The 14785-nt window shown below is 50.5% G+C and overlaps 1 protein-coding gene across 11 annotated transcripts in view; it reads left to right on the top strand.

Moving 5' to 3' along the window:
- ARHGAP40 (Rho GTPase activating protein 40) overlaps positions 1-13647 on the top strand; it is a 33268-nt gene extending 19621 nt beyond the window's left edge. For 3 of the 11 annotated variants that reach the window (XM_019750251.2, XM_019750250.2, XM_074317656.1), the window contains exons 6-15: positions 1333-1498; positions 2638-2729; positions 3179-3256; positions 3666-3825; positions 5815-5897; positions 7523-7729; positions 9599-9739; positions 10518-10687; positions 11823-11875; positions 12893-13647. In XM_019750251.2, the coding sequence (XP_019605810.2) occupies positions 1333-1498; positions 2638-2729; positions 3179-3256; positions 3666-3825; positions 5815-5897; positions 7523-7729; positions 9599-9739; positions 10518-10687; positions 11823-11875; positions 12893-12984 (1242 nt within the window). In that variant the 3' untranslated portion in view covers positions 12985-13647. Of the gene's footprint in view, positions 1-1332; positions 1499-2637; positions 2730-3178; positions 3257-3665; positions 3826-5814; positions 5898-7522; positions 7730-9598; positions 10022-10517; positions 10688-11822; positions 11876-12892 lie in introns of those variants that run through there. The other 8 variants (XM_074317655.1, XM_019750252.2, XM_074317657.1 and 5 more) reach the window with 8 other exon arrangements.
- The last annotated feature ends 1138 nt before the right edge of the window (positions 13648-14785 follow it).

Here is a 14785-nt window from a genome sequence, read left to right as displayed (position 1 = left end):
ATTGACCATCACTCTCTACTGCTTAGGACTTTGCCCCCACCCCCGCAGTAATCTCTAATCCAATATGAAAATACTTTCATTCCCTCGAATATAATGTTTTTTCTTTTGAAATAATTTTGGAGTCACAAGAAGTTGCAACAATAGTACAGAGTTTCCGTCCACTTTTCACCTAATTTCTCCTGGTGATAATATCTTAATGTACCCATAGTACATCAAATAAAATTTTAAAGAATGACTTTCTGTTTTTAAAGCATCAGGGATAATTAATGTTCAACATTATCTCACCTTCTAGCCTTGAGGATTTGATTTCCCCTATTAAATTATGCTAATAATTAATAATGCTAAAGATACCACATTGTGTAAATAAACTTTAAAACTAGTAATAGTTATAATGATTGAGTACTCACTATGTGTCAGACACTGTGTTTTATATGCTTTGTCGAATTCAATCTCCCCTAAAATCCTGTGAAGTGGATACTGTTCCTAGCCCCATTTCACAGGGAAGAAAATTGACACACATAAAGATAAAATTATTGACCCAAGCTCACAGGTAAAATCCGAACCTGAGCCCAGAAAGTGTGACTCCATAGCCCATCCAGCAAGCGCTAGGCTGTATTATAGCTATAACGTTATTACCTACAAGCACAGCAGGCTTCCTTTCCCTTCTTAGAACAGTCGAATGGGCACTGGGGCCTAATCTGGCCAAGTCCTCCAGGCAAAAGCTCAACAAATCTGACCCTGGCTCTTGGCTGTTTTTCACCTTTGGCAGCAGGAAGGCCCGGAGCTGCCAGCAGATCCCCACTGTTGCCTCTAGATGGCGCTGTCGATCATCATTTATTTTTCAATAATTCTGTCATTATTCCGAGTGAGGACGAGGAGCATTGGAGCCGGGGATGGGACAGATGGGGTGAGAGAGAGCAACAAAGGACCAGAATAGAAGCAGTGAGGCCCGTGGGGGAGGGCGTGATCCCTCTCTCCAGCCCCTCATGTTGGAATGCAGGCAGTGAAAAACAGCGTATGTTTATTGGAGTCTCCCTAAGGGCTTGGCATTCTAAGCACTTTGTATCCCTAGCCCATTTTACCCTCACAAAAACTTTATGAGATAGGCACTATTTTATGATTACGGGTGAGGAATTAGAGTCTAAGAAGGGGACCCAGTAAGTCAGAGGTAGAGCTTGGACTTGAACCTGGGATGAAATCCTGAGCCCCTGCTCTCATCCACTCTGTTCTTCCTCCTCCAAACTGCCTCGTGGAGGTGGGGGAGGGGACGTGGCGGCGGGGTGGGGGTGGGGGGCGGGTAGGTGGAGCGATGGTCTCTGCTTGCCTCCCTAGAAGTTCAGGATCCCCAAAGGCAGACTTGGCTTGACGAGGACAGGAGACTTGTCCTTGGAAGACATGAAAAAGATCCATGCTTTGGCCCTCATCGAGTTCACTGCACTCTGTGACGTCCTCGGCTTGGAGCTGAAAAGGAGCAAGGCAGGGAAGCGGAAGGCCACAGGTCAGCGGTCCCCAGCTCATCAAAAACCCTGTGGCTATGGTCCTAGCTTTCTCATCAAAGAGCTGCGTGGGGAATCTTCTACCAAAACATGCTTAGCTGCTTTATTTCCTTCTGGCATATGTATTTTTTTCTGCACATGAAAACAATTCCTGCTCATTGGAGGAAAGTTGGGAAATAGAGTAAAATCCAAAAAGGAAAAATACAATTCAGATAGAAGCACTATTAATTTTTAGTGTATCATCTTCCTCCCCTCCCCACCTGCCCCGTGTGCGTACCTTTTTTTTCACTTAATATTATAGATTTATGGACATTTCCCAGTTATCATCTGATTCAGCTATTGCCACAATAATGTACATAGCAGGCAACCCCAAAATTCATGACTTAAATCAATAATTATTTACTCATGCTGGCAGGTTTGTGTGTGAATCTTGGGGGTTGGTTCCAAGTTGTGAGCTGGGGCTGGGTCCCTTATCCTCCTGAGACCAGCAGGCCGACAGCATGTTTTCATGACAATGGCAGAAGCACAAGAGGGCAAACCTACCATAAAAATGCACTTAAAGCCTCTGCTTGCATCATGGAGGCAACTGCTCCATTGACGGAAGCTATCACCCGGCTGACTGGCAAGAAGCGGGGAAGCATTTTCTGCTTCTTTAATGGGAAGAATTGCAAATTCACATGGCAAAGGGTGTGTGGATTTAGTAGAGAAAGGGGTGGGCAGGTGAAGGGAGAAGGAAGGACATTGCAAAGTAGATTTGGAAGAAGGAGTTTACCTGAGAAGACTGCAAGGCAGGATGGTTGAGGAGACCTGGGAACGTGGCCCATCCCTGCAGAGTAGACCCTCTACCCCAGCCCACTGCTACATACGGTACCCAGTGCTACCTGGGGCAGCAGCATGTTTTCCTTTCAACACCCTTTTCTCCAGCTGGGATTTTCTGCTCTGTGATGCATGTAACGTCTTCATTATTGCTGAGGCCATGTGTTCTGCTTGAGAGCAGTTGGAGCTCAACCACTGGTCCAGAGAGCTCAGTACTCACGCAGGGAAAGGAATGATTCTAGTTGCCCAGGGGATCTTGCAGGCTGCAGCCCAGTTGTCATTCCAGGAAATGAAATGCCCTGTTTGCTCTTTCGACTTCCCATAGAAACTCGCCTTTTCGGCGTGTCCCTCGAAGCCCTGCTGGAAGCAGACCGCAAAACCCTCCCCAGCACCCAGGTCCCGCTGGTCCTTCAAGCTGTAAGTTGTCTCCAGGTTGGGCTCATTTAGCCAGTGAAAGGCTGGCACTGGGTATCACTGTTGGGGGATGTCTAGCCTGGGGGATAAGAGTGTGGACTTTAGAACCACAAGACCTTGGTTCAAATTCTGACTCTGACACGTGGTAGCTGAGACTTGGGGTGAAGTTTTGAACCTCAGTGAGTCTGCCTTTCAGTATCTGTGAAGTGGGGTTATAATAACAGTATCCTTTTCTTATTAAGGATTGAATGAGAAAATGCATATTTAAGAAAAAAAATCTCTCAGAACAATGCCTGGCTCATGGAAGTAGCCAAGAAAGCTGTTATTCTTATTTTGAGGGCGACTTTCTCCTAGCTCTTTCCTCTTCCTGGTTTTCATGGGAGACAAACACACTAATTTGATTCCACCTTTCAGTGGTTTCTGGTTTAAATGTTGGGTTCTTTCTCTCATAGCTGTTGTCCTGTTTGGAACAGAGAGGACTAGACACGGAAGGCATTCTCAGGGTACCTGGATCCCAGGCCAGGGTCAAGGTAATGGTTCGGCTTCCCCCACTTCCTCAAGGCTGCATCGCCCAGCACCCTCACATGTACCTTAAGCCAGAAGAGAATCCAGTTCCCAGCCTGTCAGTGTTCTGTCTTCTGTCTTTGGTCTTTGATTGGTCTTAGACTTCCAGGAGGGTTTGAAAGGGTGGAGGTAGTACAAGACAGCATGAGGGTTCAGAGTGTGGGCCCGGCAGTCAGACAGCCAGCATTTGTTGAGTGAAACCCTGTGCCAAGTGACACATTAGGCCACTTAATCCTCATATCAATACTACGAGGTAGGTGCTATTATTGTCCCCAATTTGCAGATGAGAAAACCAAGACCCAGAGAAGTAAGTGGTGGGGCATCTTATACTGGAGCCTCGGGTCAACTTCTCATTAGTGCCCCTCCTTCCTTCAGGGACTGGAACAAAAGCTGGAGAGAGATTTCTACACTGGCCTGTTTAGCTGGGAAGAGGTTCGCCACAATGATGCATCTGATTTGCTCAAAAGGTTCATCCGGGAGCTACCAACGCCCCTGCTCACTGCTGAGTACCTCCCGGCCTTCGCTGTGGTGCCCAGTGAGTGTCCCCCAGCCCTTTGCTTTTGGGGAGAAGAGCATTGGATGGCCTGGGTTGGAGGGGGAAGTGGTGGGAAGACAGAACTACCTGTTCCCTGGGAGCTGATGGGAGAGGATGTACGTACGGATGTAAAGAAAGCAGATGAGTCCTGAAAGGATAGTGCTTACTGGACTGTGCAATGCCGAACGTCAGTTCTATGTGGTGCTAACAGGTGTTACAGGGGAAAAGGGTTCCAATGAGGTGGGTATGTGCATATGTATATATGAGCACATGTGCCCACACACGTGTGTGCATGTGTGTGGTGTGTATGTGTGCATGCGTGTGTAGCATGTGCGCATGTCTGCGTATTATATATGTCTGGGCATGAGTGTGTGTGTGTATAGTGTGATGGGCAGAAGAGGAGGGTAAGGTTCTGCACATCACAGCCCTTAGTGGTCCTCACATGGGCCAGTTCTCTTCCCTTCACGATTCCCATAGGGTCCCGCTTATCAGGTCCGTCTAAGTGTGCGTCTGTGGGCACACGTGTGTGCCTGTCCCTCTGTCTGTGTGCGAACTGGCGTGTATCGTACAGCTCCCCCTTTAATTATGTCCTGCATATTTATGTTCATACCTGAACTTCATAATCCACAGAGTATAAACACATTCACTTCTATTTTTCTCAAAAGAAAAAAGCCAGCTGCCTGAGCGCCTGCTTGCAACCTTGAAGGAAGCCCAGGCACATTCTCTCTCTCTCTCTCTCTCTCTCTCTCTCTCTCTCTCTCTCTCTCTCTCTCTCATTCTCCAGAAAGCCTCAAGGCTTAGGCAGTCTGATCTCCACCCCTAAGCCAGAGGGCCAGGACCCAGAGAAATCCTCTCTAGTGTTGGCTTTTATGATCAGATGAGATCATATCTCTTCATGGCTTCACACCCTCCACAACCCACTTGGAATAAACTCTCCCTCCCTATCTGGCCACAGGGCCCCCCTCTTTGCTCAGTCCCTGCTACCTCTGAGCCAGCTCTTCTTGGTCTCCCTCCATCCCCTCCATCTGGCTTTAACAGGCCCGTTTCTCTCCTTCTTCAGGCCTCTGCACTTGCTGCTCTCTCTGTCTGGAAGTCTGCCCCTTCCTCATCCTTTGGCTCTGCTTCTTGCTGCCCAGAGGTCAGCTCAATGTCAGCTCCTCATACAGGCCCTCCCTGACACGGCGTGCCTGCCTACTAGGCACCACCTATCAGAACAGTCTTTTATTTTCTTCTTAGTATGAATCAGTATCTGAAGATACTTAGATATTTTTTTGCTTGTTTATTGTCTGTCTTCTCCCCTGAAACATAAGCTCCACAAATATGTCACTTGTTTGCTTCTTTCCCTGCTATGTCCCAGGTCCCTGGATTGGAGCTTGGCACCTAATAGCTACTTGATGATACTTGTTGAGTGAGTGAATGAATGAATGCCACACTGGGCACTCAGCCTCTGTGTCCCCTGCACAGCCGTCTTCCAGGGACCAACTAGCTCTCAGTTGATGGGTCTGGTCTGACTCCGGTGAACTCTTTCTCTGAGTTCTATACTTACCATCTCCTCTCCTCCCTGGAGACCCTGACCTCAGCTGTGGGACAGCTTTTCCTTTTCAACCCTCAAAACACAAAGGGTTTCATTAAACCAGTTGAGCTTTCCACCTCCCCTCCTTAGGGTGATGGCCGGCCCACTGCCTTTCTGACTCTGGGCTATACCTCTCAGACTGCACCTCTGGGCCTGTGTGTGTGCGTGCACGTGTGTGTGTGTGCACACGTGTGTGTTATTTTTTATTCACACGGTATAGAGAGCCAGCCTTGCAACCAGCACTGCTCAGGGCTCTGAGCTGATGCTGGCCCAGGAAACAGTGCCAGGCCTTATAAAGAAGGGTGTCCCTGGCTGTCCCTGGTTTCCAGCTCTGGAATCTGCCCTCCCCAAGAAGGGGCCTCCAGGTCGAAGGCAGAGTCCTTGAGCCTCCTAAGCCCTTCCTCCCCTCCCCGCAGACATCCCCCACCTGAAGCAGCGCCTGCAGGCTCTCCATCTGCTGATCCTGATTCTGCCGGAACCCAACCGAAATGCCCTGAAGGTAACAGTTACCTCCAGCTGCATCCGCTCTTTCATGTCAGCCCACAGCCACAGGAACAGGGTCCAAGTGTGCGCCTTCATTCATTCAACAACTCCGCCAGGTGCGGGGCTGCCGTGATGGCCAACGGTCATGGCCAAGGCTTTCCTGAGACTTTTTCCCTAAAGAAAGCAGATGAGTCCTGAAAGGATAGTGCTTACTGGACTGTGCAATGCCGAATGTCAGTTCTATGTGGTGCTAACAGGTGTTACAGGGGAAAAGGGTTCCAATGAGGTGGGTAAACCCTGAGTTAATGAGCCAAGGTTAAGGATCATTCTTTCCAACAGACTTCTCAGTGCCTTAGATATGCTTAAGCTCCAAGTGGGACGAGAGTAAGTAGCCCTTTCCCAAGGTAGTTGCTCACGGACCTCTTTTGTTACGGAAAGCATTGCATAGCAGGGTGTTCTATGGAGCACCAGTTTGGGAAATACTCTCTTAGGGAACTTCCACTGTGCATTATACGAGTGGGTGCTCAGGGCTGGGGGCTGGGTCTGGGTGCAGCCTTTGCTTAGCTCCCAGCACCCTCCTGGCTGTTCTTGGGTCAAACCCAAAATGTACCTCTAGGGTGAGGGTGTGCGGAGGCCCCATGTCTATTGGAATCCTTGTCTGATGTGGACATAGGAGGCCCCAAGAACATATTTTTGTAACCAGAGAGAGCTGGGCAAAAGTGACCTTCCCTCGTTGGTGCCTCAGCTTTGTTGAAAAGATAGCCTTTTTGAATTTCTGTTTCCTTTTCAGTGAACAGGATAATAACAACATCTGTGTAATTGTTTTGGGAATATAAGAGCTAACACTTAAAGAATCATAGAGTAAAAGACGTGGTGGGCGCCCAATATATGCCCTTCCTTTCTTTTTTCCTCCCTCCCTCCCTCCCTCCCTCCCTCCCTCCCTCCCTCTCTCCCTCCCTCCCTTCTTTCCTTCCATCCTCATCCAACACCCAACCATTCATCCATTCATCTTTTCATCCTTCTATCCCCCCTCCTTCCCTTCATCCTTACTGGCTATGTGGCCTTGGGCACATTTTCCAAGCCACAGTTTGCTTCTCTGTGCAATGGGTACAAATGATAGAACCTACTTTATAGAGTTATTGGGAGGATAAAATGAGGTGACAAATGCATGTAAGGTGCTGCCTAAGGGTCCAGGAACACAAAGAATACTTAATAAATGGCAGCTATCATCACCTCACCCCTTTCTCGCCATTGTCTCTGCTTCTCTAGGCTTCCCCTTGCATTTTGGGCAGATTCAGACCCCCCCAGATCCAGAAAAAGGAGTTGTCCTGGGGCTCGCCAGGAAGAGACCCACTTCCCAGAGCTGTGGCTCTTTTCTGCCTGAGAGTTGCAGTCCGACCTGGATGTCTCATTAGCCTCTGAGGGAGCAGGGAAGGGGAAGGTTTTGGGCCATATTTTGTAGAGCAGGAAACAGACACAGAGAGGTCATGGGGTGGGCTGATGGCAAAGCTGGAAGTGAAACCTCTATTCCAGCCCATCTCCTTCCAAGTGCCCCCAAGTCACACAGCAGGGTGTTCTGGGGAAAGTGGGGAGCCCCAGGGATATGCTAAGATTTGAGGGAGGTTCTGTGCTCTTCCCCAGGCACTCCTGGAATTCCTCAGGAAAGTGGTGGCCCGGGAGCAGAGCAACAAGATGACTCTGTGGAATGTTTCCACAGTGATGGCCCCTAATCTCTTCCTGCACCGAGGGCAGCCCCCCAAACTCCCCAAGGGCAAGGAGAAGCAGCTGGCAGAGGGGGCAGCAGAGGTGGTGCAAATGATGGTGCATTACCAGGACCTGCTTTGGACGGTGAGGGCCGTGGGCCAACGGGAGTGGAGGTGGTATCCATCTGGTCGTAGGCACAGGCCCCTGTCCCCCGCTGGGTACAGCTGTCCTATTGCCTGTGCCATCCATGATTGTGGGTAGTGCCCTTTCAAATCCCTAATTTTGTCTCTTCTGGGACCTTTGTTGGATCCTATGTATGGCCAGTGTCCTCTTTTTCCCTTGCTTTAGCGTCCAAAAGGTGTCTATACTACCACACTGCTCAGTCAATCCATTGCCATCTGGTCTACCACAGATTAAGGGTGGTGGTCCCTGAGCTCCCACATATAGTTCCCTCATATCAAAAATTTAATACTGCTGAAAAAAAACCCACTCCCCTGAGAGGCCTGAGCCAGGTCACCAACACACCCCTGCCCCCATGAGCCTGCCCTGAGTAACAATCCAAAGCAAGGGCGAGAAGCAAGATTAGGGAAAGAGACCCCTCTGTGGTAGGGTATGCGAGGCCTGCTGACAGTTGAGGGCAGAGCCGGAGCACTGAGAAATTCCCGCCAGCACTCAAGGTTCCCATGGACACCAGGTAGCCTTGCCCACCACTGATGACCAGGCCACTTCATTTGGAAATGTGAAGCCTCTTCTGTCCATGTCTCCATTCGTCCTTCCATTTACTTACCCACCCATCCACCCACTCACCCACCCACCAACCAATCCATCCATCCATCCACTTACCTACCCATGCACCCCTCCATGCATCCATCTATCCATCCATCCACCCATTTACCTTTTCTCCCTCCCCCTTCCATCCCTCCCTTCCTTCATGCTTCCTATCCCTCCCTCCACCCATAAAGTCATTAATATAGCTCTTTATTCCAGAAACCTGCAAGTGAAGCTCTCTGACTCTTCCCAGTTTCTCCCTCATGACACCCAGGCACTCCTTTGTGTTTTAAACACACCAAATGCAAGCTGGTTCTCCAAACTCATCCTGTACTTCACACCTCTGAGTTTTTGCTTATGCATTTATTCTGCCTGGAATTGCCTTACTTTTTAAAGAAAGGATAGAAGCCTGGTGCCCTCCGCTCATTCTTCAAGACCTAGTTCAGGAGTCAATTCCTCCGTGGAAAACCCCCACCGCTCCCCCATCCAGGCATACGTAAATGCCCATAGTTCCTGCCTTCTCTGTGCCCTTTCAGGTCTCTGAGGTAATATGGCTCCTAAAACACTTTCCATTACAATACTTTCTTATTGTAGGGAGTTTTAAAAATTCAAGAAATGCTTACAGGTCTTCTTGTAAAAGTTTCAGGCAACACAGATGTAGATAAATAAAATGGAAGAATTCCCTCCCCCTTCTGCTATGTGTATTAGGCATCACACAGCCAGTAAGCAGAGGAGCCCAGATTGGAACCAGGTCTGTCAGACCCCAGGGCACATGCTGCTTATGACCAGGGTCCATGGAGTCTGGATTCTCCGGACTCCCTCTGCAGGGTTCTGATTGGAGAGAAGGGTGTGGGTTGATCTGGGGGTCCCTGTGCGAATTCACCAATGCAGGGCTGGCTGGGGGCTCTCTGAGCCTTAGCCATACATGGCTTTGGTGACACCCATGCCTGAGTGTACCAATCAACAGCTGTCTCAGAGCAAGTGCAGGACCTTCCAGCTTCTGCCTGGGGAGACCACTGTCCACTAAACTCAGAGCCTGGCTTTCTCAGAGTTCCTTACTCCATGGCTCTCTTTAGAGGCTAAATGGTGCCGCTCCTGCCACCACTAGTGCTTCAGCCCCAAGTTCAACAACCAGGCCCTGCGTGGAGTGCTGGGACAGGAAAGAGGCCATAGCGACCCTGGTGGGCTCTGCCTCTCACCCCAGCAGCTCCATGCCCCTGCTAAGACTTGATACTTTCTGGCTAGGTCGCCTCTTTCTTGGTCGCCCAGGTGCGAAAAGTGAACGACAGCAGTAGCCGGCGCCCCCAGCTCTGCGACGGAGGCCTCAAGACCTGGCTGCGAAGAATACACGCGGACAGGGACAAGGCAGGGGATCGCCCCGAGGCGGTGAGTGCCCCTCCCCCACTCCCGCCCAGGCGGATGGAAAAAGGGGCCAGGAGCGGCGAGAGGGCACGTGGTGTGTTCGCGTCCTCCAGGTACTCGCTACCTAGCGGCCAGGAACGGCGCTGCCGATCGCGGCCACCAGGGGACGCGCCGACCCCACCGCTTCGAGCGAGGAGCCGGTGTCTGACAGGACTGAGGAAAGAGGAAACTTGGGCGGTGTGGGGACTTCTAGAAGTTATCTCCCTTGCCCCATTTTTAGGCAGCCTCTTGCGTGCCTGACCAAGGGTAGGAAAAGTGGGGGTTGCTTTGTGAGGTGTGGGGTGATTGGGGCGAGGAGGAGGATAATAGAAGGGAAGGGCCTTCCCTTGAATACTGAGCGTTCCTGGGAGGAGCCCTGAACGGGGTTCCTTATTGGAGTTCACAGAGCAACTGATGAGTGCCGCGTTGTGTATGTGTGCATGACGAGTATTTATATAAATATATAGTATTTATATTTATGTGCAGGTGTTTGTAGGCACATTGCATGCACTCCTGTGGTGTGTCCGAGGATGAATGCATGTGCACGCATGTTTCTATGCCTGTGTTTGTTATGCACACTTAGGAAAACGTATGTAAGTGCATAAGGTAGGATCTGGACACAAGCGACTGGTGTGTTTGCATATGTGTGCATTGCGTATTTTTAGCATGGGGATTTGTGTAAGTGCACATGGAAGAGTGTTTATGCACACACATTCGAATTCCAGGTGTGCATGTGTATGCCTATGGATCTCTCTCTCTGCAGACTCCCAAAGTGGCAAAGATCCAGGTGGCCTGGCCTATCAAAGATCCCCTGGAGGTGCCCCTGACCCCCAGCACCAAAGTAGCCCATGTCCTCAGGCAGTTCACAGAGTGCCTCAGCCCTGGTTTACAGGGTCAACAGGGCAGTGAGGACAAGAACAGCCTCCTCCCACGGTAAGGGGCACCTCCCAGAGACAGGAGCCTTTCCCCTGCAGGGAGCAGGGAGCGGGTGCAAGGAGGGGTCTGCACCTCAGAGCTGAAGGCCATTAACGGGGGTTGCACATGCTGTTGGCCTTTCCCTTTCTGGGGTGATCAGAACTGGGTTCTCCCACCTTCTTAGAGAGCTTCTTGGCTTCAAATAATAATGATAATAGCATTCATTTCATGAACAGGTACTTAATGAATGCCTGCTATAGACCAGGTACCATGTGGAAGGCTAGAATCACACTGAAAAGAGTAGACAGAGGCCCCGGATTTCAAACTCATAGCCCTGTGGAAGACAGAGACATGAATCAAATAGCCCAAAGTCAGTATCAAGTTACAAACTGTTTTAGGTTTTATAAGAAATATAGGAAATAATGTGAATGTAAGACAAGGCACCTGGGATATAGTCTGGGGCATGAAGTAAGGCTTCCAGGCACAGAAAAAGTGCATGTGCAAAGATCCTGAGGCACTGTGGCCAAAGAGCTGGAAGAGGATCAGTGGGGCTGATATGCAACCATCATTCCAGGACGCAAGAAACAAGTTGAGCTCTCAGGGGCTTCCCTGCTGGAGTTGGCAGGAAGGACTCTTGGACTGTTAGTCCTTAGCAAGTGTCTAGTCCAGTTCTTCCTTGTACAGATAGATGGTAAAGGGGAAGGGGCTTGCCCAGCGCCACACGACAAACTGGGGACACGTTGTGGAATTGAACTCATAGGATGACTATACGATACTTACATGATAACTATGATTATCATACAATATCCATAATCCATCTTGACTCAGAATTTGCCCCTCACAGCAGACCCCTGTCCCCACATGTCATCCCTAATCCCACCCAGCTTCCATTCTGATACTCAGCAGGTAGGGGCTTTGTGGTGGGGGACCCATGGCTGGCCCTCTCTGAGTGCCGTCCGGCTGGCTTTTCCCTGCCTCTGGGCACTGGGCTCCTTCATGACTCCGGCTCTCTCATGAGGGTCCTTATGTTTTATCTCCCACCTGGGACCCAAAATCAGTGAGCACCACCCCGTGCAGGCCTGGGGTCTGTAAGTAGGTGTTGGTCTTGCTGCCTTGAGAAGAGCTCAGCAGTTTCCTCCTCTCTGTCTTGCAGCAGGTCCGTGAACTCAGCCAACAGCGTCCTCTACGAAATTGGAGGGAATATCAGTAAGTTCCCAGTGGGCAGAGGGTCCGAGCCCTGGTCCCTGGAGCTCTCTGACATTGAGGGCTTCCTGGGGTCTTCTGGGGAAGACTGGTGCCCACCTCCAGTTGAGCCTTTCGCTCAGGTCTCTGTCTCCCATGAAACCAAGTGGAATGCCGCTGTGAGGTTAGGGGTCAGCGTGTGGCCACACCTCAGGATTCCATCTTGGAGTTTTGAGTAGGGCCTAGAGTGCCCTCAGGTGTGGAAAGGGCAGAATTTTTTGTTTAGTGTGATGGTTGTCAGTACCACCAGTGAAATTGATGCTTCTGGGCCACCCTAGCTGAAGTGGACCAATGGCCGTGGATTCCTTAAGGAATTCCGCAAGTACTTGTCCAAATCTGAGAGACCTCTGGTTTTGTGGGAACCGGGGGTGAGCAGCTGTTCTCAGCTGCATTCTTTAGAGCAGCGATTCTCAAACTTAGCGATGGGTCAGAATCACCTGGAGGGCTATTAAGACACAGGTGGCTGGAGCCTGAGAATCTGCATTTCTAACAAGTTCCCAGGAGATACTGATGCTCTTGTTGTAGGGTCCACCCTGTGAGAGCCACTGACCAAGGAGCAGAGGCTCAGACAAAGCTTAGGGAGTAATGATGCACTAACAGGGATACTCCCCAGGAAGAACCTTACAAGGGAGGGAGGAGGAAAAGGGGTGTAGTCTGGCCATGGCCACAAGGGGGCTCTGGAGTCCCAACTGCATCAGAGTGGTTCCTCTTAGAGGTGGGGAGGATGGTCTTTCCTTCCTCTGTGTCAGTCATTGGCTGTGGGCTGCCCTGGGGGCGGAGCCATAATTTTCCCCGCCAGACTCCCGACATCAGCGCAGGTCGATTCTGCAGAGAAAGGAGTAGCTGTGACCCAAAGAAGCCAAGGCTCACACAGCTGGGGTTTGGGGAAGTTGGTGCGCTGGCCCGGCGAGGGGCCCTGGGCAGGGCAGCAGCGGCTTCCACAACCACCATCCTCATCCTTCTTCCCCCTGCTTTCCACAGGTGAGCATCGCCTGGACCCAGATACCTACCTCTTAGATCTGTACCGCGCCAATCCCCTTGGCCAGTGGGTCATTAAACAGCCCCCCACCTGAGCCCTGGACTCTAAGGAGCGGCCCTGGAGGCCACACGTCCGCCCCCTACAGGCCCTGGGCTCTGTGCCGGTGTGCCCGCGTGGGAGCGCAGCTGCTTACGGAGAAGGTCTAGCTCTTCTCCAAGGCGTCTTCTCCTCCGAAATGCCTCTCAGGTCCGGAGAAGGCTCGCAGCTGGGGCCGTCTCCTTCCTGCGGAGCCCTCACCCTATGTAGTCCCAACCATCATGACCGTCCTACGCCATGTTTGCTGCATGACAGCACCACTTGGGGCCTTGGAGCTCCACGAATTTTTTTCGTGATTTCCAGCCCTAAGGAGAATAAAATATGCAGCACCTCTATCAAGGGGCAGGCTTCCCCCTGCCACCCCAGGAAAAATTGCTTTCAAAGCAATGGATAGTGGGACAGCCCTCGAGAGAAAGCCAGAGAGCTCTGTGGCTTTGGGCACGCCCCTTGCCTTCTCTGAAACTCCCTTGAAAGGTGAAGAGGTTGGACCTCAGGACAGAGAGCAAACACCATGGCCATGAAACAGCCCCAGGATAACTGGGAAGAGGTAAAACCTCCCTTCACAGTTCTCATGTTTTCAACGTTGGTTTGTACAATCTTGTCATTTTGTAATATGATATTTAAATTCTGTTTGAACATTAAAGGCACAAGTTACATGTCACTTTTACTTTGTTCAAGTCTTTTTCTCCCCAGCCGAGCTCTCAGTGACTGTTGTCCTTCCAGTGAGTTACCATGGGAGTGTGGCGATGAGACCATCTTGCTGTGTTTCTCAACATGGTCTGGCCATACCTTGAACCTGCGACCTCCCAGAGGGACTGGGAGGAGAACTCAGAAGGGGGAGGGATAGAGTCATGACAAGTTGTTAAGGGGGGGGCACTGCAGGAACAGCTTCTCTGGGATCCTGTCCCCACCCCTCTCATCTGCTATGGTCCCAGGTCTCTCCCTTCCTCCTTTCCCCTATTCTGGGTCTGTCTCCTCAGGGCAGGGGAAGCCTCATTCATTCATTCATTCATTCATTCATTCAGCAATGAATTTATTAAGCTGGAGTTGCCGTTTCTGTTCCTCAATTCCTTCCTCTTCCCTACCATCTACCTACAAGCTCCGGAGGATCTCCCTCCAAAATACATCCCAATCTCCCCTCTTCACTCCTTTGTTCCTGCTACCATCCTAACCCAAGCCACTATCACCTCAATGTCTTTGGTGATGGATAAACATGATCATGATGGTGATGGTGATGGTGGTGGTGGTGGTGTTGGTGATGGTGATGATGATGGTGAAAAGTCTCAATGGCTTCAATGCCTTTAAGGACTCTCTTCCTGCCCTCCTATCTATCTTCTGTACAGCAGCCACAGTGGCCCTTTTAAAACAAAAATTCAAAGCTGCTAAAAGCCCTTCTACTGAAGACCTTCCAGAAGGATCTCATACCACTTAAAATACTGTCCCAACTCCTTACCCTGACCGATGAGGCCTATTTAATGTTTCTGATACCATTTCACCCGCACTTCCCCTCACTTTGCAGCCAGCCATAGGAGCCTTCTTTCAATTCCTCAGACATACCAAGTTCATTCCTGCTTTTGCACTTGCTGGTCTCTCTGCCTGGAACACTCTCCCTCCAGCTGCTCCCATGGCCAGCTCCTTTCACCTCTAGGTCTCATCTCAGATGTCCCTTCCTTCAAGAGCCCTTCTCTGACCATCCCATTTGGAGGTGCTTCTCCTCTCTCTCTCTCTCTCTCTCTCTCTCTCTCTTTCCTCTTTTTCTCTCATCACTTTAATTAGTTAAATTAATTGATCATCATTAC

This window comes from Rhinolophus sinicus, linkage group LG13 (genome assembly GCF_036562045.2).
Source record: "Rhinolophus sinicus isolate RSC01 linkage group LG13, ASM3656204v1, whole genome shotgun sequence".
Lineage (NCBI taxonomy): Eukaryota > Metazoa > Chordata > Mammalia > Chiroptera > Rhinolophidae > Rhinolophus > Rhinolophus sinicus.
Note: the sequence above shows the minus strand (reverse complement) of the source record. Positions and strands in the feature narration are given on the sequence as shown.